Source organism: Megachile rotundata, chromosome 10, assembly GCF_050947335.1.
Source record: "Megachile rotundata isolate GNS110a chromosome 10, iyMegRotu1, whole genome shotgun sequence".
NCBI lineage: Eukaryota > Metazoa > Arthropoda > Insecta > Hymenoptera > Megachilidae > Megachile > Megachile rotundata.
This window is the reverse complement of record NC_134992.1, coordinates 11,301,533-11,326,116: the sequence shown is the minus strand read 5'-3', so window position 1 is coordinate 11,326,116 and position 24,584 is coordinate 11,301,533. Positions and strand designations below refer to the sequence as shown.

General features: G+C 41.4%; 1 protein-coding gene across 2 annotated transcripts in view; it reads left to right on the top strand.

The window, feature by feature from the left end:
- The first annotated feature begins 5,418 nt into the window (after nucleotides 1–5,418).
- Nucleotides 5,419–24,584, top strand: part of Obsc (Obscurin) — a 35,656-nt gene continuing 16,490 nt past the window's right edge. Inside the window, exons 1-10 of one of the 2 annotated variants that reach the window (XM_076536208.1) lie at nucleotides 5,419–11,504; nucleotides 11,765–11,868; nucleotides 13,122–13,277; nucleotides 16,678–16,800; nucleotides 16,875–17,045; nucleotides 17,775–17,844; nucleotides 17,909–18,004; nucleotides 21,320–21,412; nucleotides 24,009–24,173; nucleotides 24,236–24,373. In XM_076536208.1, coding sequence (XP_076392323.1) covers nucleotides 6,921–11,504; nucleotides 11,765–11,868; nucleotides 13,122–13,277; nucleotides 16,678–16,800; nucleotides 16,875–17,045; nucleotides 17,775–17,844; nucleotides 17,909–18,004; nucleotides 21,320–21,412; nucleotides 24,009–24,173; nucleotides 24,236–24,373 — 5,700 coding nt within the window. In that variant the 5' untranslated portion in view covers nucleotides 5,419–6,920. Of the gene's footprint in view, nucleotides 11,505–11,764; nucleotides 11,869–13,121; nucleotides 13,278–16,677; nucleotides 16,801–16,874; nucleotides 17,046–17,762; nucleotides 17,845–17,908; nucleotides 18,005–21,319; nucleotides 21,413–24,008; nucleotides 24,174–24,235; nucleotides 24,374–24,584 lie in introns of both variants that reach the window. The other variant, XM_012298593.2, reaches the window with a different exon arrangement.

The window sequence follows — 24,584 nt, the reverse complement described above, 5'->3', positions numbered from 1 at the left end:
TCCATATGAAATATAGTGCGCATGCGCAGTGGTTAAATGCGCTTCGAAATGTGAAATTGACAGCGGAGGAAGAAATTTGATTGAAAAGTTATTTTTAAAGGTTGTCATAGATGTAAGTGTTACATCAATTATTTAATACAAAAGATAACGACTTCAAGGTAAACGTAGATTAAATTTTGTGGTCATAAATTGCTTATTTTTCATCAGTGAAAAATGTGGCTTGATGTACTTTCAAAATCATTGTTACATGGCTTTTAGATGGAAGTGTGAGGTTGGTTTAGTCAAATTTCTTCAGAAAACCAATGAAATATGTCGGTATTAATGGAAAAAGAGTGTCACATTTTCGAAAATATTTTTTGTACAAAGTCGATAAGTTACCAACCGGTCGAAAAATAGTTTACTTCTTTACTGAATTCCGATATTCGAATTGTCGTTGCTTTCCTTAAGATGGCAGCATCGTTATGAAAAACACAAAAATATGAAATTCGCATCGAATCTAATACCGATTTCAAATTAAATGACATTTACTGTATGTTTTTCTAGAATTATGGTGTAATGTGGAATTCACTGCAATGGCTTCCAACATTTCGATTACATCCAAAACGAAAGGTAAGTTATTCAATCTTGATAAGTTCTTTTACGATACTAATTATGAAATAGTAATCGTCACCATTGAATGTCTATTTAGAATCTTCAACGGAGGTAACTAGAGTCATCAGAAGAGAAGGAGTCGCTCTCGAACCATCAGGCAGGGTGAGCTACTATTAAATTAATACAATTTATCATTAGAGTAGTAACCTATCAGGCAAGTTGTCAATTGAGGGGATACACAATATTAGAAATTATCCAATTTCTTCCTTTTAGAATAGGAGAGTAACCACTTTAAGGTTAATATCACTCGCACCTTACAACTTGTAACTTTGAAAATTTTCACATTTTCAAATGTACATATTTTATCTAAAGTGAGGGACAAGTGGCCCTGGTTCTTAGGAAGCATACGTTGTACCCGAATGTGCAGTATACAGAAGGAGCTCGAGTGCCCGTTTATTCTCGAAAGGACCATGCAAAGGACCAGCGTTTTTAATTGACTAAATGGCAACTAACAAAATATACACCCGTTCACGCTAAATACGTTACGTCACTATACCGCCATCTAAATTAAACTAAAACCAAGGCGCACCACGAAGGTAGATAGAATATCTGGTTCGATGCCAACGACTGAAGACAACCAAGAACTCGCCGCCATTCCAACTACTCCCGCAATGCACGAACACGTCTCTCATTCTTCTGGACGATCCCCTCGTCCCCTTGTCTTCGCCGACTGTCTCGCCCCTTGATTCACTCGGGCAAATTCTTTCCTTTTCTTTTTTCGCCCCCGTGCCGCTTCACCGCACGGCATGATTTATAGGAAACGCATTCTGTCGCTGTTTCACGCTTCCTGGAAGGACGGCCTGTTTGGCGTTTGTCGTAGACGATGCCGCGCATGCCACCCGATTCCAACACGTCTCGTTTTCATCCTTAATTAAGTCTTAATTAATTGCGATGCATCTGACATTCTTGGACATGCCTCCTGCTATCGGAAGAATACTTAGTCGGGTGACGCGTTATTGGTCTTGCCAGCGCGATACAGCACTAACGAGGACTCCGATTTATTTGCGTCGCTAATTGTGGCTTTGCATTAAGGAAATTATGTACCAATTGTATTAAACTTTATTGGAAATATAGTCCTCAACTATATTGAGGAATTTAAGAATATGAGGGGTTGAAGATTTATGCATTTGCTCAGAGATTTGTTATGCTTTCAGAAATTTGGAGATTCAGAAATTTAGGAAACTAGAAAATATAACTTGAAGATTTTGAAGTTTCTTACCTAGAGTGAAGACCACTCGAACATAAAGTTTATTGATGAAGGAACAATCCGTTTCGGAACACTGTCTATTCTCATAGCACCAGCTGTTTCCAAGCAGCGTGTTTAATTCCCATGATAGGATTAAGGAATCAAAGACTGTCTGGTTTGCGTTTCGGAAGCAGGAGAAAGATCGTGTCAGTGATCTCTCGTCTTTTGATTCGTGCTCCGCGATGAAAATGTCGAATATTTACTAATACTTTGGCACATGACGGAGTGCAAAGATTGGATACATTGTATTCAGAGCAAACATCCTGATGTTTTCGCCTGTCACACAACAACGTTACGTGCCAAAATGGATTGTACTAATTTAGACTTCATACACCTGCTGTTTATGTTCTGTCGATGAACCTTTCATTACGTATTTTACTATTGTAGGTAACTTCAAGCGCTACCCATTTTGCTCGAGAATATCTCTGGCGAAACTTAAAATTAAAATAACAAAGTTACTTGGCAGAGGATATGTAATATAAACTTCTGAAGAAGTATTTCAAGGTCAAGTTCAGTTTTTAATTGAAATAGCTTTCGGATTATTTTGCAGTAAAGTAGGTATGTGAAAACAGAATCAGTTACCATGGAATTTTTGGTATCCACACGTCTTTTCACAAACAAAGCAACTGTCCTCGACACTGTGAACTTCTTCGGAGTAATATCACCGATTCAATTTTAGGCACCTTTGTCTCGAAGCCGAAGATGCTGGAAACTCGAACTCTCATCGGATTTCACTGTTGTCCATTACCTATCTCTTGATGTGTAATCATCCAGACAAGCATATACCAGTCAATTGACTTGTATCCAAGGAATGTAACGACCCGTACTCAGACACGTTTAGAATTGGCTTTCAGTTAACCATAAATCAGCCGTTAAAACGGGTGCTTTGTTCGGAAAATGTTTGAACAGCATTACGATCGCCGCACCGAATAAAACTTTAGAAATAGCGTTCCTGCATCTTGCACGGTTTCAAGGTTTTTCTCTCAATTTATATCGCGCGACGTTGAATATTTCTATCGAGTCGCTTCTTTAATATACGGCTCGATTAATTTATCGTTTACCCTTCCGTCGAATGATTTATAGTAGGCTCCCTTTATTCGTTTCTGCGAATTTACGAGTAAATCGTCGCGACAAATCGCGTCGTTATCGATAATCATTCGACGTAAATGAGATGAATCACTCGAGTGCCGTTGACACGCTAAATTTCGTCCAGCTTAACGGGTCTTGGCAGACAATCAGATGTGGAGATTCAACGGAGAGCATTGATGTGCCAATAGTAATCGTGGCGCTTCGACCGGAAATTCAACGCCCGCTCATGTTTATGTCTGGCAATTTTACCCTGTTTTCTATACATCTTTAATATTTCAAAGGTGAAGTCTCGAATAAGTTGTGTGGACATAACTGCAAACAGATGTAAATATTACAGTGTAATAAAAATGAGTTAGAAGCTTTCAACGAAAATCTGCATCATTATTCATTGACAGAAGTCAAAATAAAAATGGGAGATGATATAAATATGAATTTATTTCTGAGTCAGAAGAGGTCAAAGACCGTACAGTTTTTTGTGTCACTTCTATTAAGATCATGATGCCTTTGACCAAAATTCATGGTGGAAATGATTCGATGTAAATCAGAGTGAGCCTTGAGCGGTGCAACAGTTATTGTCCCATTCTAAGTTCAAGCACTATCGTAAATCACTGGGAACAAACGGGCACGAAACAGTTGATGACTAGCTGGATACAACAAAATATATTTGCTGCAAACTTGTTGGATGAAAAGTTGCTTTGAATCTTATTTTAAACTTAGAGATTTGTAGAATCTTTTATAATCATTTTTATCTTCTGAATACTACAGTAATCTCGATATTTTCCTCCTAGATAAGTCTTCAGGAGAGAAGACAGCATCCTTCACAATTTCCTGTCCCACCAGAACCCGTAGCGCAGGAAACCAAGATACCAGAATTCTTTGAATGTAAAGTGCTCCGACGATTTTCGTTAACTGGTTTGTTGGCACTTGTCATCGAATTGGAACGCAAGAATTCAGCGGACAATCACCGTGAAATCATGTGTTCCTGAAAAATGGTAGCAGGTGTCTTATTTATCTTTCGTAAATTGCGTTAGTGACACGTGTACGCGTCTAATTTATCATGCACTATATCACTTAAATCGGTCGATGCGCTGGGAAATAAATAAACTTGTCTGTTCGCGGCATTAGTTATCTTCGCAATATTTAATATAAATTGTATCTAATGGAAGTTCATCGATAGAAATAAGTACATATTTATACTTTGTTAAGTTCCATTCTGTTTTCAATTTTCTCTTCTAATATCTGCACATTATCGAATAATAAAATTATAGATTCAATTAATTAATTACAGATTAAGTTATCTTTGTAATCTCAGATTAACTGTCATCAACAAAATCTGCTAGAGTACATTATGTCAGTTCAGGTTAGGTTAGTTCAAGTTAGGAATAGGTTATGTAAGGTTGTATATGTATTTATATTCTATACATATGTATATGTATATTTATATTCTATGTGTATGTATTCTATTAGGTTAAGTTAGATTAGGATCAGATTCAACAGACAATTTGTAATCACTATCAAATTATTGAGACATACTCGCAGCTTCAAATAGCAATACCAGAATGTAGATTCTTGTTTCCAAACAACGTTTTCCACTTTGACGCTCTTAGTGTTCGATAATTTTAGAGGATCGAATCCATAATTCATATCGTAGCGCAACTAGGTCGAGAATAGTTTCTCGTACCTACGCCTGTTCGAAAAGCCCCGCGATTTATATCAAATAATGACGCAACGTTCCTAAAGAAAGAAATTGGACCTGCAGTAGGCGTTTGTGGCAACAATCGGTTCGCTCTAAATAGCCGGTCATCAACATTCCTATTTTTCCTAATTGTTTGTTAAATAAGCGTGTGCTAACTTCCTATACTTATCAAAGTTCGGTGGGTTCGTTGATTTCTACGTTAGTTATTTCCGTGTGGTCATACTGGTAAATATCTAGGTTCTTTTGCAGAACTCAAATTTGATTTCAGCTAAAATTCTAAATTTTCCAGGTCTCCCTCGAATTCACATGGTACGGAACTAACATACCCTACAGGACTAACACCTCAAACAAGGATCCTATCGTGCACCACTTTCATAGTAGATGTGGATTCATGCTACAAAGGTTATTTCTGACTCAATCAGGAAATTGGTTACTTTTTATTGTCCTGTTTCCTTGGAATACATGTAGCATGTTCTTTTTTAGTTCCAAGAATGTCCATTTCCTGTCATTACTCTACCCATCGGGAATTCCCGGCTGAAATACAAACTCATCGAATCCACGGAATAAATTCAACGTTGTACACTATTACCACGCGACACATACAACTCCGGGAGCCGTGTACTCCGTTCTAAAGATGTATTGGAGAAGTGTAAGAAGGGTAGCTATTTCTGTTCGTGGGGAGTCGAGAGAGACTCGTCGCGCGAACGGCTCTTAGCCACTTCGTGCATCGGCTAGTCTGGCGTTCGCCGCGAATCGCAATACTCTTTTCCCAAGGAACTGAGCAAGCCTGGACGGACATGTCACGCGAGCCAGTCCGCTTCAGCTCGCAGTGATCGTCGATAATCGTCACGGAGAGAAACGGGTAGCCGAGAACGTAGAAGTGAATCGATGGCGGTCGACGCGACTCGGAGATCGTTCAAATATTCGTGAATATCGATCGACGTCGCGTGATCATGCTCGTCGAAGAAACGAAACTCGCTTCGTTCGTTTCCGACCGATTACGACGATTTCTGTGAAGCTGCTCCACGATGGGTCCATGATTTTTGATCTCGAGAACGATTCTTCCACGAACGTTTCAGTTATTTTCGATACCTATTGTCAGAAGTATACGAGTGTTCGAGGCTGTGAAGTTTCTTAATTCTGCTACGAGTGCAGTGCACCGATATTGATAATCGATTGGTGGTTGTGCGAGTGATCGGGTGATCGCCACGTTGAAACGAGGATAAACAGCGGACGAATGGTGAACGATCGACGAATTGCCAACAGGATAAAAAGAGAATAGTCTAAATTTACCCATCGACAGTCTGGAAGGTAGCTGTCGTGTCTCGAAACGAGGCTGGACATTACTCGTCGAATCGGACACGGTCATAAATAATCGCGAGACACAGAAACGATGGAACGGGTGGTCGTCTGACAATCACGCGTCGAAGCATTTGTCATTGGCTCTTGCCAGTCTCGAAGATATCCTGACAAAAAGGGTAGCCAAGAATCCGCGGGAAAATCGCAGGGTCACTTCGAGTGACCGTCTTGCGAGGGTGATCAACGGGAGGTGAAAAAAAACGAGACACTTTTCTACGACGAGGAAATCACCGAATTGGCTGTGTACCAGGGGACGAAACGAAGAAGAGCTCTCGCGGAATCCTCGAAGGCATCCCGAACGTAAAAATAAACCGTGCCTTCTCGAGACGACGCGAGCCGGTCGCGGGTTCGACGAAAACTTTTTAACGAGCACCCGATGAGAACGACGTGGAAATTACGGTAAAAATAAGCGCGGGGTCAAGAGACGCCTCGCGTTTTGGATTCGAGCCGAACAGGATCGAACGAAACGTTTTCTTTTATTTTAAAGATTCGATGAGCACGAGAGTAAAATAACGAAAGCGGACTGCTAGCAAGTAAAAGGTGCCTTGTCGGAGAGCGATGTCCCCACGTGGACGAATTATGGCGAGGAGAGAAGAATACGCGTTGATTCACTCGTCGACAGTGTGTGCTTTGACTGACGGCAAGGTGAACGCCAAAAGGAAGTCGCGGTTGAGTGATCGAAAACAAGAATCCGTCGTTCTCGCGGTCAGGATGCCAAGTTTTTAGCGATCGGCTGGGAAACAAAAGTTGACCAGCATCCAGCTACTCGACTTTGAACTCGACCGAAAAGTATTCTTGAACCTCGCTGAAATATTTATATGATTCTGTAAAGCGGGAAGGATCGATGATTGTGTGAAGCGATTGATCCGGGAACGAACAATGTCCTTTTGTAGGATAACCGGAAGAAGCAGGGGCCTCCCCAAGCCGAACTACTTCCCTCTGCTGCCGCCGATCAGCCCGGCTGACGCGAAACGTTTCTGTCGCATCACCGGCAAGTCCTACGGTCTGCCTACTCATCATTACATTCCAGTTCTGTTGGGTGTTCACACTCACGACAAGTCGAAATGCAAGATCACGAACGCTTCCGGTCTAGGACCGCATCACTACACCGCCGGCTTCGTCCTGGGAGAGAAGAAGAAACATGTGATCCTCAAGGATTATCGCTACGTGTTCCCGATCCTCGAGGGCGAGGGCGAGCAGCAGAAAGCCTTGAGGGATCTGATGCACGCGAAGCAGCCGACCGTCGAGGAGCAGGATGCAAAGTTCGTGTACACCGTGGAGGAACGACGGTGCAGCCTCGTGTTCCCGTCCAGATTGGAGGCTGCGGTCAGGGACGGCGACGTGAAGGACGTGATGTTGTCCAGGGACTGCGACACCGTTCTGTTCAGGCTGAAGCAGGGCAAGAACGTGTCCGTGGATTTTAAGGACCTGGAGGACTTCGATAATCTTTACGATGGACTCGGACCGCGCGAGGAGGTGCTGAAGGAGAGGGAGAGGCTGGAAGCGGAGGCTAGGAGGAGAAAGAGGAAACGGCAGGCTGGACTGAGTTACGCGAAAAAGATTTTCGAGGAAAAAGAGAGAGCTGCCGAGGAGGAGGAATTAAGAGAAACGAAACAACTGAAACTGAGGAGCGTCAAAGAAGAAGTAATAGAGGAGAAGGTCGAGACTTGGAAACACGTGGATCTGGAACATGCTAGGATCAGGGCTTGCAACTTGATCTCTGTGACTACTATGGTGAAGAATGAAGCGAAGAGTCTACCGGAAACTTTGGACTGGAACTCGTTTCAAGATAACATCAAGTCACCTATACAGATGGTGGTGGATAAACTGCCCACTCCTGTGAAGGTGGAGCCTCAAATTGTGGAACAGAGCGCCTCTTCTTCGTGTACCAGCCCTGTGTCGGAAAGTACAGGCGGATTCGAGGCCATATCCATCGTGAAACCACTGACACCTCTGAAAGTGGAGCCTGACACGGTTCTCCAGTCGGCCATACGGAATATACCAGCGAACGAACTAAAGGAGGTATCGAACGTGAACGTGAAGCTGCTGCAAGCTGGCGAGGAAGCACTGGAACAGTTGCCCAGAGTGGAGGAGATCCCGGAGCTGGTGCAGAACCTAGGCAAGGGTAAGGAGACAACGATGCACAAGATTAAGGGTCTGAAATTAGACATTAAATCCGCGCAAAGATTTATCACCGGCCAGACTGTGCAGACGCCGAATGGGCCTATTTTCGTACCTGGCCAGACGTTACAGACACCTCAGGGCCCTGCGTTCGTTCCTGGTTTAACCGTGAATACTCCTGATGGTCCTGTTCTCGTTCCCGGTCAAATCGTCAGCGCCAAAGAGCACGACAAGGAAACTCCCGTGTTCGTGGCTGGTCAAACCCTGTCCACGGAAGAGGGTCACAAATTCATTCAGGGTCAGACCTTCCACACCAACGAGGGAGCCAGATTCGTCCAGGGTCAGACCGTGCTTACCGAGGAGGGACCAAAGTTCGTCGCTGGTCAAGTGAAGAAGGACGGAACCTTCGTTCCTGGTCAGACAATCGTCACCCCGGATGGACCTAGATTCATGCCTGGTCAGACCATCACCGACCATCGCGGCGAACAAGTATTCGTTCCAGGACAAAGTATCCAGGTCGGCGAATCCTGGGAGTTCGTTCCTGGTCAATGTCTTGAGACCTCGGCAGGAGAATCCAAGTTCGTTCCTGGACAAACTATACCAACCAGTCGCGGACCGCAGTTCGTACCTGGCCAATACGTCACTACCAACCTTGGAGAGAATCATTTTATGCCCGGAATCGTGAAGGATACCGGAGATCGCGTAGAGTTCGTGCCAGGCATGACACTGGACACTCCCAAGGGTCAGAAATTCGTGGAGGGTCAAGTGGTGCGAACAGCGGAGGGCGACAAGTTCCTGCCTGGACGAACTACCACCATGGGGGAGAGTTTCGAATTCGCCGCAGCCAGCAAGTTTGACGAGGTGGTATTCCACGACGCTGGCCCGATAGGCATCCCCGTCGATCCGAAAACCGCCAACGTTTCTAACCAACAGAGCGAGATCTTCGGCCACATGGTCCAGACAGAGAGAGGCGTAGAGTTCTATCCGGAGAGCGTGAAGAAACTACCGGAAGGGAAGAGGATCGTTCCAGGCCAGTTGGTGCGTGGAGGAAAGGACGGTCCCCGATTCGTCCCCGGCGTCATGACCGAAGACGGTTTCCTGCCTGGTCAGATAGTAATGACGGAGAAAGGAGAACAGTTCGTACCTGGCCAGGTGATCGACACCAGCAGCGGACCAAAATTTGTACCTGGACAGATGGTGGAGACTCGAACGGGCACGAAGTTCGTACCTGGTCAGACCGTGGAGACCGCAGAGGGACCACGCTTCGTTCCTGGCCAAATCGTCGAGACGAAAGTCGGACCCACGTTCATCCCTGGTCAAGTCATCTCCACGGAGGACGAGGGGTCCAGATTCGTGCCTGGTCAGGTGGTGGACACGCCTGACGGTCCACGGTTCGTTCCAGGACGCGTGGTAGAGTCTGGAGAACTAGGTGTCACCTTTGTACCTGGTCAGATCGTCCAAACGGAAGAAGGTCCACGTTTCGTTGCTCCGGATTTAACGGACACGCCTGAAGGAGAGGTGGAATTCTCTGTTCAAGGGTTCGAGGTCACTCCTGAGGAACTGCGACTGCTGAGGCCACAACACCTGCACTACAACCCTCACGTCCAGCATCACGGCGAAGCGAGCATAGACGCCAGGATGCTTCGACAGCTGTCGGAAGCTGGATTGTCTGTGGGGAGAAAAGTCGCCACGGATTTACCGGCCGTTGACGTTGACGTGGACCCGAAAGCTGTGGCTCTGGAGCAGGCTCTCGAAATGGCTGAGAAGCTGGGACTGCACGGCGCGACCGCGGTGAAGATGGCGCAGATAGTGTCCACCGTCGCCCAGTTAGCCAAGAACATAGCCACCCAGCAGGAACAGCAATTCGAGGAATATTATTTGGACAGTAAGTTCATGAACGGCAGGAAGTCCCCCGTTATTGTGAACAGCGACAAGAACGGGGATGACCGAGAAGAAAACTACCAGGAAGATTATTGGCTAACGCGCGCGATAAAAACGGCGATGACCAGCGCCGTTTTGGCTATCGCGGATCAGTCCACAGACAATGGCAACGAGTCGAAGCAAGACTTCGTTTACTCTTCCATCAGCGAGGCTTTCAACGTCCTCCTACGACAAAACAACACCAGCGTCGAGGACTCCGTGGAGCAGATCCTTCAAATCCTTCTGGTGCCCCAGAAAAGAAGCAGCCTGTGCCAGTCCACCCTGCAGGAGCTGCTAGACAGCAAGAACAACAAAGTAGACATTCTGAAGTCCACCATCACCGGTCAGTCCTTGAAGGAAGAAATAGTGCTCGACCGTTTGTCCATGGTTCTCGAAGAGGAGCACGGAACGGACTTGGTGGGACCAGCGTTCAGAGCAGTCTCCAAGAACGACCCAGAGCTGGTCTCCCGAGTGCTTCAGAAGGTGTCGGAGGACGTTTCGGCGATCGCCACCGAGAGGGACGCTGCCGAGACGGTTCACAAGGCCATCGTCCAGGCGGTCAGGGAGTCCAGCGAGATCCGCGTGCAGGAGTTACTGAACGACCAAGGAGAGAAGGTTCGTGAGATGCTTCTGCAGGCTGTGGGGTTAGCCAGAGCCCTGGGTATGTCCAGTACCGCAAGCAGTTTACTGGCAGTGATCAGTGACGAGAAGTCTACTCGTGCCTTGGCCAGCGACAGAGTAACGTTGGACGTCCTGAAGAGGCTAACGGTGATGAGGCAACTTGCGGAGGAGAGACCACCTTTCATGAGCGCTCTGACGCAGCTGTGCAGCGACCCCGAACTCGCTAGGGTGGATCCTCGTCTCAGGACCCTCGTCAGAGAGAGCGCTGCCCTGATGATCGTACCTGAAGAAGGTCCACTACAGTCGTCCGCGGACGTACCCACGGCTCTCCTTCACGCCGACAACAGTCTGGCAATGGAAGAGTTCCTCATGAGAAGGAGTCACAAACCCTCGAGCATCTTCATGATCCTGAAGCAAGGCATACAGGCCGTCGTCCCTAGAGAAGCGTCCAGATCGGTCCTCACTGGCGAGGTGGCTTACACCGTGCTCGACGAAGACGGAATCCAGCATTTTGAACCTCTTCACGTGTTCACCGCTTTGAGACTCAATCGCCCGACTGCTCATCGTTTCTCTATGTACTGTTGTCCTGTCGCTAAGGAGGAAGATGTGGACGTCGAGTTGCTGTCCACGTTCACGGGCACCACTTCTATCGCTAGTAGTCTCGATGGATCGGGTACCGGGGTGAAACAGGAAAACAATGGTATTGTCTTGTCGAAGTCGGATAGGTCGTTCGGTAGTAGGGAGAACACGCCGAGTCTCAGGAGATTGAGCAGCTTCCAGCAAGACAATAGCTGTGAGCGGGTAACGTAACACGAGAGGGGCTCTGTTGTAATTATCTATTAATAACTAGGCAATTAAATGAAATTTTGTATAAGTCTGAAGGAGTACTTTTACAGAGGAGCAGTCTCCCACATTGTATAATCATGAATCCACTTATCATTTTATCTTCGTCATTCTTAAATTCAGAAGCGTTCATTGTATATTGTCAATATTTAGTGATAGAGTCGAACATCTCTAAGCTATTGAAACAAGTGTCTAACAAGTTGTCGCGTCTGTTACAGAAATCGCTGGACAACTACATCGTCGTGAAGGAGTATAAAGCCGATGGTTTCTCGGTGAACGTCGGCGACATCGTCGAGGCCTTGGAATACGCGGAGCCAGCAAAGTAAGCAGCTTCTAGGAACGACTGGAAAAACATATTTCAACATTGTTCAGCGTGTCGGATCGTTGACTTCGCGCGTCCAAGCGTTCGCTCGCGTTTCAAATCTATTTTCGTACGCGCAACGTGTGTTGGACTAAAAATAATCACCGCCTCAGGCCGTATATAGTCTAACGCGTGCTGCACGAATGAAGGATGCCGATGCTGTACGCGATCTGTCACTTTCGGTACAGTCCGCCGCTGTACCACGCGTCTCGATTCACGCTTTCATTAACGTAACACCGCGTTACAAGACCGTAACGAATGGAGCTGATGGCATTAACCGTAACGATGTAACGTCTACGAGATGCATGTGTTCACCGCACGGGCATCAATTAACTCCGTGACACTCTTAATGATCTTAACTCTCTTGTTACAACACTATGCACTACGCTGTAGATTAAATAACGTACACACGGATGTACCATTATATTCGGATATTTATGTTAACGTTACATGCGGAAATTCATAATAATATACAGCTGTGCATAGTGATTTATAACATATAGCTACATGTGATTTATGACAGCTTCACGCCAAGATTTGAGATTTATAACATAGTGAATTATGCAAATTGTAAAATGTCTCGCGGTAACTGTCACGTTCTTTCGGTGGTTCTTTCCTAGTTAGACCTAGTTCCAGGCAAAAAAGTTAGCTGGTAAAATCGCCATGTATACAGTAGGGTAGTAAAAATGTAACGGGGAGCGTATTAATAGTTCGGAAAGAAGACGATGTTGCGAAGGGGTGAAACGGTCAGTCTGCCTGTCGAATCGTGAACGATAGGCATTCCCATTGCTTATTTTCGCAGCGATATTTTTACGCGACCGTCGTTTCGCCAGTGTATAAAACGCGGCACTCGCAAATGGAAAATTTCGGACTAGAGACCTCGGATGCGAACAAAATCGCGCGTATCGGGGATTCATCGTAAACCCCGTTTGAAGAAACGTGTTGTGCGCTCTTCAATCGCCTTGACTTGTTGTACGCTATAAATACCGCGAGCAAATCGAGTAACAAAGAAAGCTGCATACGCCTGGCGATCTAAAACAGGCTGAATCCGCTGCAGCGAACCCCATTCCATTTAACCGAACCACCACGCTAACTCGCTTCGATTAGTGGAGAATGATGTTTAGTCTGCATGAGGCTCGACTAAAAAGGCACCGCTGACAGGGAAGCCCGGAGGCTACGATCGCCTCTATTTTCGTCGTTTCGACGTGTTGTAGGAAAATCAAGCTGGATCCCGAACTGGAGATCGGCGAGATCGAAACGCTGGACAACTCGGCCGCGTGGCACAAACTGTCCGTTCGACCGCGACGAAAGTACGCGGATTCACGTGCTCGAAGTCTCCCAAGATCTAGCTCCGATGGCAATCTCCAGAGGTAATGTATACGACGTGTCTTCAAACAGGATCATCATGATGAATTCGAGCATCAGAATGTTTGGACTTAACTCTTGAACGTGATTGAATTTCATCTTTGATCTTCGAGGTAGACCTCCTGTCATCTTCGTGTTAGATCTTCTAGTTAGGTTTCAGAATAATTATGTTAGAGGATCACCAAGATGGTATTTGGAATTATGTCAAGGAAGAGACGCTTGTGGAGCTGACATTTAAGATCCTTCTCCAAGGATTATTCAAGAGGAATTTTCTGTTATTTATAGCAGAACTTTTCACAGCTTATGAGGAATTACAGGAGTAATTGTCAACTTCAGTGGAATTAACTTTAGTACAACACCTGATATGAAATTTTTCCATGCAAGTGACACTGAAAAAATGTCTGTCAACCAGAACTTCAAGAGAAGTTTTAGCGTACATCAAGCAAATTAACACGAACATCAGTCATCCTGAAGAGTCCGCCAAGGGCACGTCGTCTTTAATCTTCAATTCTAATGACTAGAATACACGTCCGACAGCTGCGAATAAATTCTTCGAGCTCCAAATTTTGAAGCGATTGATTCTTTGACGAAAATCAGCGAGATAAATACGAGATAACCAGGTGATTAAGGACGTAAGTGATGCGAGCCGTGAAAACTTTAGAAGTACTCGAAACCGAAGTCCACTTACGTGGACAACTAAATCCGCAGCGAAATATATAGCAACGACAGGTGCTCTGGAAACGTATCGTTAACGACGAAGCCAACGAACTCGCAGGATTACGTGGAAACGGTCCGAGCTTAGGATTTTGTTTGATTTTCATGCGACCCATTCGAGCGTTTATTACGTTTTCGCGCCTTTCCGTGAAAATTAGAGGTTTTATCGTTTGGAAAAGCGTTTACGAGGCGTGCACGAAACGACGTGGCAAAGGTGAACGTTTCGATCGATTCCGAGCAAAGCGAACCGTTATTATTTACGATGACGTTAATGAAGATCGAGCGTTTATAAGTGTCTCTGTAGCAATAATGTTTTCGGTTCGAGATTGGCTGTCAGCCAGTTTGGAAGTCGATAATAATATAAATTATGATCCGTGCAATCGTTAGGTCGAAATGTAAAACTCGAAATAACTGTTGATAACTGTAAGATTAGGCAGTGTGTTCGTATGCACTGTTACTTCTTCGACCGAACGCAAAATCAGATGATTTAACCATTTCGAAATTTTTCATTTGTTAACTAGCTAGCTGGTTTTTTAACTTAACTTGATACTCAAAGTTTATATACTTATACTTTTATATACTTTTTGATTATGTGATGCTGGTCAGAGTTGCCTCCGAAGATTTAAAAATACGAGAACACGTAAGACTTTTCCAGCTAAAAGTCGTTTTGCGTTAAGCGTTACTCTAAATAAGTATCGGTTGCATAACATAACGGATGGTGTTTTTCTGTTGGCCGAGTACGCTGCCGAGGAAGGCGAAATATCAGCCAGTTCTGAAAATAATTCCCGGTGAAGGTGAGGTTCAAGCTGAAACTTTGATTCGTCGCTTTGGCAACGGCTGCGTTCAATGAAATTAGAATTATTTATTGTCTACAGAGAAAATACGAGCGGACAGTATCTCGAAACAAATTGATTATTTTGTATAAACAAATCTGCCAGGACCATAAAGATTCATAAAGTTACTGTAATAAACATTGGCGCAACAGTATAGGGATGCAGACGTATAATGTAGGAGACTCATTAGGACTTTGTACTCCTAGGGATATGTAACACTAGGAGTATAAAGATTGAGGAACATGTAGCTCTAGGGGTATAGGGATTTAGTGGTACAGAGAGTAAGAGATATATGTATGAGCTGTATGATATATATAATAATATTATATATGTAATAATTGTATGATACATATAATATATATATTAATATTATATATATAATAACTGTATGATACATATAATATATGTAATAATATTATATATATAATAACTGTATGATACATATAATATATATAATAATATTATATATATAATAACTGTATGATACATATGATATATGTAATAATATTATATATATAATAACTGTATGATATTTATAATATATATAATAATATTATATATGTAATAATTGTATGATACATATAATATATATAATAATATTTTATATATAATAACTGTATGATACATATAATATATGTAATAATATTATATATATAATAACTGTGTGATATATATAATATATATAATAATATTATATATATAATAACTGTATGATACATATAATATATATAATAATATTATATATGTAATAACTGTATGATATGTATAATAACTGTGCAGGAACCTAGGGATATATAACCTTAGGTGTACAAGAACCTAGAGACATACATATGAACTTAGAGATACATGACCTTAGGTGAACAGGTACTTAAGGTTACATAAATTTAAATATAAAAATCTAAGGCTATAGATCTATCTAGAACAGTTTCAACCTATTATAAATAGAGATTTACCTAGAATTTCAATAATGTATATCTCAGTATATCACAAACAAGTTGACACAGTATAAAGTACCAACGTTGATGGAATGCAGATTAAGAAATTTGTGGATCTCGGTCGTCATGGAACGTTGGAAATAGACAAAAATAGTATAAATCAGGAGGAAGCTAGTAAAGATACAAATAGACCGGATTATATTATAAAGAATAGATGAATATAGAAACGCGTGGGCGGTAAAAAGTTATATTTAAGTTCGGTGACTAAGGCGAAAGGTCTGTCAGTTCGCGTGTTTGCGGTTCATTCAGAACGCAAAATCTGTTGGCGGGTCCATTAGGCCTTGAAGTCAGTACCATTTAAAGCAGACTAATTATATAGCGATAAAAATACGTTGAAATTCACTCGATAATGTTTGAGAACGAATGAAAGAAATATCGAGTCACGGGATGAAGCAATAGGAATGACAAATTTAGAGACTAGGGAACCATTAATCATAGGACTCTTTGAAAAATGATACCGGCTATTTGTGAAGTAATAATTTAACTTCTGAGAGTCTGATCAAATTATTTCTGACAGCTATTTAATTTCTTGGATTAATTCTGTATTTAAGTTATCGAGGTTACTGTTCATTGCCAGAACTCTAAATAATTTTATTAAACAATAGGTTTGTGTAGAATATAGTTATTAACAATTATAGGAAGATTTGTATCTTATGTTTAAGTACAAGTTATAATATTTTATACAGTAATAATAAGTTATAGTGCTGTATACAGTTGTAGTACTTTATACAATAGCGTCTCACTATATGACCGTGGTTATAGGAAAAGATGTAAACCAAGTCATATAAGTGAAAGTTTCTGCAGTTTTATTTAAGACTCTAATATAAATAGATGTATATTATTAAAACGTTTTATTTTGACAGAGTGTACGTCCGTACAGTCGATTCAAGAGAAGGATGGCTGCCCATGTCCATTTTGATGCAGACCGCCCTCAGCGAGGAGTCTGCAATCGGACACCGACCGGAAGATTCGCGATATCGAAGAGAGTAAGTCCTTTAATTACTCAAAAAAAAATTCCTTTTTCTTAATCCACAGTAATTAATTCCTTTGATACTTCCAGGGCGGTAGTGAAAGAATTAGTCGAGACCGAGGAAGAATTCGGCAGGGACCTTCAGCTGGTCGTTGAACGTTACTTGAAACCCCTCGACAACCCTGATGTTCCAAGAGTGGTGCGTGATAACAAAGACATCATCTTCACGAACCTGCAGCAGATCGCTGATTTTCACAATACGTACGTATGCTGGATTCACGAAGAGCACTGCGACACATACGTTACAAGAACCCTTAGACAACAGAAATATTTCAATACCTTTTATTTTTTTTATTTAACTTGATAATCGAGAATCGAAACAATTTGAAAAAACACGTACACGCACGTCACACGTGTTCGCCAACGTACATTTTTCTTTAGCGAAACAATGTGTGAGCAACGTAAGTCTTGGCATAGTTTGTGTGAATCGTAACTAATTGCAATCTTGCACCGAAAGTGTTGATTTTCGATAGTGTGCACCCTCCTTTTTATTGTTACTGAGCACGCTTCGATTGACACGGCCATCTTCAGTCATTCTTTCAACGACATTAGAAAACTTTTACGACAATGATTCGTTAGAAAAATGTCGAAATTACTCTTTGAAAAATGAAAGAAAAATGTAGTACCAAATATGAAAGAGTGACCAGTGGAAAATCACAGCGTAACTCAAAGTATCAAATTAGTAAGCTCCCAGTCCCCATTAAAAAATATGTTTCGATTCATTCGTAGTCTCCCCAAGTAATATAATTTCACGCCCACCCTTTCGATGTAATATCTCAATTTAATCAGCACAACATAATGGTGTAACAAAGTGGAAACGTAGATGGTGGTCCCTAAATGTCGCACCGAACGGATGCAGTCTTCAGCACGTAGGCATGGTGTGTTTTTAACGTGAAAATTAATCAGAACCTTACTTAGATCGTTCGGCAGGGTGTTGATCGAGGGTGTCAAGTACTATGCGGATCAGCCACGTATGCTGGGCAAAACCTTCCTGCGGTTGGTGAGTACATCGACTCTCAATTACGCCCTGTTCGGTATTGAATCAATTAAATTTATTGTTACAGGAAAGAGATTTTGACAAGCATGTGGCTTACTGCAGGGACGAACCAGCTGCTCAAGAGTTCCTACAGATGAATGATGCGGTACGAGAATATTTTGAGGTCAGTTTCATCAAGTGCTGTTTTGTTAGGAATTGTTTAAAACTAACTGTTTTAAAATACTAACTCTTTTGGTAGGAGGAGTGATTGAAGTCTCGCTATATGTGGATGAAAAGTGGAAGTGTTTGGAGCATTGGACCTGTAAATTGTCAGAATTCGAACACTGATAGTCTGTTAAAGATGTAGTCTGTTATTGGAAGTATATTCATACATGGTGGACTACTGTGTGATACAACACGTTACGTACTGTGTAATAATGTAATTGTATGATAGTAAGGCGTGTTATACACAGTAACGATTATTCATAGTATGAATGCTCAATGCGTAACGAGAGCATAGTGGCCATATAGCGGGACTTCACTCTGAAAATCCTGAACTGACGTATCAACGGTAGAACGATAAAGAAGATTTCTGCCTGCGGTTTTCACAGTTTACCGTTTCGACGCTAGTGTCCATAATGTGGACTTTGCTCCAAATATACATCCACCTATAACTTAGAAGTATTCTATACAGGGTGTCTTATTGCGACTTCCACTTAAAAAATACTACAAGGTATAAAAATAGTAAAAAGCGTTTCATCTCATTTAAAAGATTAAACGTGACCGCCACAGGGTTTTTCTAGGCCATCACAAGATTAATCCCTCGATATATTGAAACGTTCAGCTTCTGAAAGAACGACCTGCGAAATAAGACACCCTGTATATAGTTTTGCGTATTTTATTAGTGTTCGTATAATACTTCTTTCAGCATCGAATTCCACTTATATTGTTCGTCGTTTCCTGGTCTATTTCCGCAATAGAAATTCCATGACACCCCTAAGTGATTCCAGGATCTTCCATGACAGAAACTCCTCCGTCGTATCAAAGGAAATTTCGCGATTACGTAAGAGGCGGGGGTAAGCGGGCGTCTGTCCAGCCCTCAAAATAGCTTGGTTTATTCTTAACGGACGGAACATCTTTCGTTCCTCTTGCTTATGCACGATAGTCTCGCGGTGGGACGCGTGCCATGAAAAGAAAAGGAAGAAAGCGGCCACGTTATCGGCCGACGACGTCACCGTTGCTGTCATTACACGATGACAGAACTTTGGCGTAATCTCTGCTCGAAGAAAAAACGAAGCTCACGCTTAGGCGAGCTACAGCTGTACGCCGATACCACTTCGAGGTCTGCTTTGCGAGTTTTATTTGACCTTTCGCTCTACGCGCCCTATTTTCTAACACGGTTACACGCATCCCTCCTTTTTTCACTACTCAACTTTTATTTGACACTGTAACTTCTTTTTTATGGCCAGTACGCGCTAACTCTTGGCAAACGGACACGGACAATAGCCTCAGGAAAATAATGACCCTTGGATGTTAAGGTCATGGATTCAACGACTTATACTGCATTTTGAAGCCTTCTTTAGAAACGCAACGCGAGAAGATGAAGAAGAAAATCGCTACACCATTTGAACTTTGCAAACAGCTGAATTGTTAGACATTGAAAGAACGTGGGCGTCCAGGATATATCCGTGTTTTGTTATTTCAGCTATGCTACTCGTTTTTTTCACATGATTCGCCCCGTTATTTCTGGAACTTGACTCAAAATCCACGCGATTCTCGTACGCATTTCGTGTACATTTAATAACCCGAAATTAAAATTAGATTTGCGCGATGCCACTTTAACGTGTCCGGTTTCAAAGCCAAGCGCAATTGGTGCATTAGGATTTCTCTCTAATTCCACGTATTTATTATAGTGATCCACGTGCGCTTCGTTTACGTTCAATTCGTATTTATTTCATCTCTTCGTTTATCTTGGTTTCATCTGCGGAATCGATAAACTTTAGGAAACGTGAACAGTATGTTGCTGGTTCGAAGTAGTGATGGGTTTAAGCGGTTAAGTTTGATGATTTATTAATTTAGGGGTTGGAAATTTGGAGATTTAATACGCAATAAATTTGTAGTTTATTTATAAATTTATTTGAAGATTTAATAAACAGTAAACTTGTAATTTACTTACAAGTTTATTTGAAGAAGTAAACTTGACTTTAATGAATTTAGGAATTTATTCACAGCATGAATTTAATGTATAAACAGACTGTAGAAATACAGAAATGTTAAACGTGCAAATTTGTAAAATTGCAAGAAAGTTTGTAGCGTTAATCTCTAAAGATATGTCATAAATGTAACATTTGTTGAGGCGGTGATAGTTCTGGCAAATTCGTTCTCCTAATTTCTGGAAGAAGATCAGGGCATAGTGTGGCGAAAGGTGCCCGCGATCCGGAGACTGTTAGTGTGTTGTTTTTGTGCGTGGTCAGTCCACGAGTTCGTCCGGCGCGGCGTCTAAGTATAGCCGTGGCCGTATTGGTCTCTCTGCGGGTGTTTTTCGGTAACCACTGGCTGTGGATCCCCCTCGAGGAAGAGAATCGACGGAAGAGCAGAGACCTGGTCCAGTCTGCGATCAGCCACGGTGTCCTCTTCGAACCAACGAAACACGAACAGCGGTGTTTACCTCCCTTGACCTCCGTTAAGGTTCGTCGGCCCTTACATTTATTTTTTCTTCTCTCCATTCACGAGTGTTCGTTTACACAACCTCGGAATTTCATTTCCTTTAAACTTGGTGTCTTCGATTATCGATGCTGTAAATTGTAACGTAAAAACAGTGTTTCCGTAGTGAAATGACAGTGAGTGACAGTTGCACTTTCAAGGTGAAAGATTTGTGAGATTTTTTTAAGGAGGAAGGTGTTGAGGATTTTTTATTTTTACTACAGCTACATCGACAGAATCGGGAAAATCCAGTAGCGTCCAAAAATAAGCGACTCTTCGTCCTGGTGTCGAATTACGGTTGCGGACAATTCGTATCATCGTCACGAATTTCCAATTGCTAAATTTGTAGAAACGTGCTACGTGCAGTGTGCTTCGCTCTGCGTTGGGAGTCAGTTCATCAATTGGTACCATATTTTCTAACTGTGTTCTATAGGTAGTCGTTCTGTAGGTAGAATATTCTTTTACGCAAGAATTGTTGATGTAGTAATACATCTTTATATGAAGATGTATAAAGGTGTAATACATCTTTACATGTATAGAAGGGTGACAATATAGGAATATCGATCAGACACATTGACGAATATTAAAATCAAAATGTAACAAATAACTCATCAGTTCCCGCCCAACCTTTCATGTCTTATTCCAGAAAAGTAGCAAACATAAAGTTTGCGAGGGTGGCGATGACAATCTCCTATAATTAAACATGTATTATTCAGATTTGCTCTCAAAGGGCAAACGTTCAAGAAATGTTGCACATTGTATGATACACACGATACAGAGATGTTATTGTTTGCAGGAGCTGAGCCAGACTCTCCGTGACGACAAAAGTCTATCGGAACACTTGAAGCTTCCGATACAACGCATAAACGACTACCAGCTCCTGCTCAAGGTAACGGCCCAGAAAATCACGGCGAAAAATTGAATCGAGGATGCGGTTCAAGGGTGTTTTGACAGAAATACAGCATGCCCAGTATATCTTTTGAAAGCATTCCAGCAGTTATGCATAAACCATACGTATAACTAACTGTTGTGCAAAGTGGTCGTTGAAATATGATAGGACTCGTCGCTTTATGCTTTATATGCTTCATCACTGTTGCGCTCATACATTTTGCGTTATGCTAACCTCAGACATATTTTAATAGGGACACGTGGATCATGGCGGTTATCAGACATGTGCTATTTTTTTATTGAACCTTGACAACCACATTTCTATATCCGAGTAGATTTGTATAGATTTATACGTGTTTTCAAGTTTCTAAAATAGATGTTGAATGTCCTAAATGATTAAATTCATGACTTTGTAAATGTTCAACATCTTAGATGATCAGATACTTGGATTTGTAAATGTTTAACATGTTAGATGATCAACTTTCTGAGTTTATAAATGTTGAACAAATTAAATGATCAACTTCCTGAAGTTATAAATGTTCAACATCTTAGATGATCAAATTCTTGAATTTGTAAATGTTTAACATGTTAAATGATCAACTTCCTGAGTTTATAAATGTTGATCAAATTAAATGATCAACTTCCTGACTTTATAAATGTTCAACATGTAATATGATCAAATTTCTGAATTTATAAATATTCAACATGTTAAATGATCATTTTCCTGACTTTATAAATGTTGAACAAACTAAATGATCAATTCTCTGACTTTATAAATGTTCAACATGTAAAATGATCAACTTCCTGACTTCATAAATGTTGAACAAACTAAATGATCAATTTCCTGAGTTTATAGATGTTCAACAAGCTAAATGATCAAATTTCTGACTTTATAAATGTTCAACATGTAATATGATCAAATTTCTGAATTTATAAATATTCAACATGTTAAATGATCATTTTCCTGACTTTATAAATGTTGAACAAACTAAATGATCAATTTTCTGACTTTATAAATGTTCAAAATGTAAAATGATCAACTTCCTGACTTCATAAATGTTGAACAAACTAAATGATCAATTCTCTGACTTTATAAATGTTCAACATGTAAAATGATCAACTTCCTGACTTCATAAATGTTGAACAAACTAAATGATCAATTTCCTGAATTTATAGATGTTCAACAAGCTAAATGATCAAATTTCTGACTTTATAAATGTTCAACATGTAAAATGATCAACTTTCTGAATTTATACATGTTCAATAACCTAAATGATCAAATTGCACACTTTATACATGTTCAATAACCTAAATGATCAAATTCCACACTTTATAAATGTTCAACAACCAAAATGATCAAATTGCACACTTTATACATGTTCAATAACCTAAATGATCAAATTCCACACTTCATAAATGTTCAGCAACCAAAATGATCAATCAGCTAACTTCATAAATGTTCAACAACCTAAATGATCAAATGTTAGTCCTACAAATCTTCAAGTATTCCTATATTTTTAACTTGCAATTTGTTCGATACAAACTAGGTCAAATGATGATGTAAAAAGCCGTCGAAGTCGCGCATACCAGTCGTCAAAATAGCGACCCATCGTAAACCATCGAAGCCTCTTACAAGCTTCAATAACATAACATCTGCTAAATAATTCGCTGCTTCATGCTGTCAGCTTCTATTTTTTCACCAAAAAAGTTATTTCAAAAATATGATTCAATGAAGTATATGGTTGAGTTTGTAATGACTTAGTACTAACGAAACTTCGAATAAAGATACCGATGCAATACTAGACACGGCGACCTGTGGAGTCCGCACGTGACCTATATCGCCGCGTAAATTTCGTTCTGTCAGACAAAAATAGCACGGCGCTAAAATACTTCCCGGTTCGCCTTGAAAACGCATTCCTATGTATTAATCGCTTCAACCCTAACGGTGCGAATCGCTGACAAACATTTTTCACGATCCAAGAAAAACAATTTTTCATTTCTACAAAATGTCTAGTTATTCGAAAAATGTCTAGGTATTCGAATCGATTAGGTATCGACAGTAACTATGCTTGAGATAATCCCGTTTTATTGCGTTTACAAAGGCGTGACTTAGGCCATGGATTACCGTGGTCAAATTCTGGGCTACTTGCCCGGAAACGATAGCGAGCCAAGTGGCACCTCGTGGATTTTACCGTTGAACTTTCAAAAATACGGCTTAGGGTTACACCTCATAGAAAACTGAATATCAGAAACTAGGAATCTAAGGAAATAGGGTTACATTTCAAACGACACCATGAGTTATACAGAATAGATATAGATCAAGGGAAAAGTGTAGTTGCAAGCGACAGAAAATTTCGTGGTGTGCGTACGAGTGGGCGCCGTACGGATTTAGCGAGCTAAAAGCGGGCCGTCTTCGCGACGAGTTCCACGTCTCTTGTCATAGAATCGTATTCGAAATCGATGAAAACTAATGAAGGCGGACATTCATGCGTGACTGGCCAATGCATACTATTTCACTAATCACATCTAAGTTATTTACCAAATGAAACTGAATATGATTGATTGAATATAAGGATTAATATTGTACCGATTTGCAGGAGCTGGTGAAGTATTCGACCCGACTAGGGGAAAACTGCGACGACCTCCAAAAGGCTTTGGAGTTGATGCTAGGTATCCCACATAGAGCAACAGACAATAAGTTCATAAGTAATATCGAAGGCTACAAAGGGAATATTCATAAGCTTGGCCGACTACTTACACACGTATGTATCCTCAAATCCTTCATGTAAATATACAATAATTAACATATATGTTAAATTGACAGGAGTGGTATACCGTGATCGACAAGGACGGCAAGAGCAAGGAAAGGTATCTGTTCCTCTTCAAGGCTCGCATACTCGTCTGCAAGGTCAGACGAATATCGGAAGACAGATCAGTTTTCGTCCTGAAAGATATCATTCGAGTAAGCTATCTTATCATTATAACTGTTTAGAATGATAAATGATAAATAACAACTGTTTATAATGATAAATGATAAGTAACAATTGTTTATAATGATAAATGATAAGTAACAATTGTTTATAATGATTAAAGATAAGTAACAATTGTTTATAATGATAAATGATAAATAACAACTGTTAAATTAATGATAAATTGATAAATAACTCTTGTGT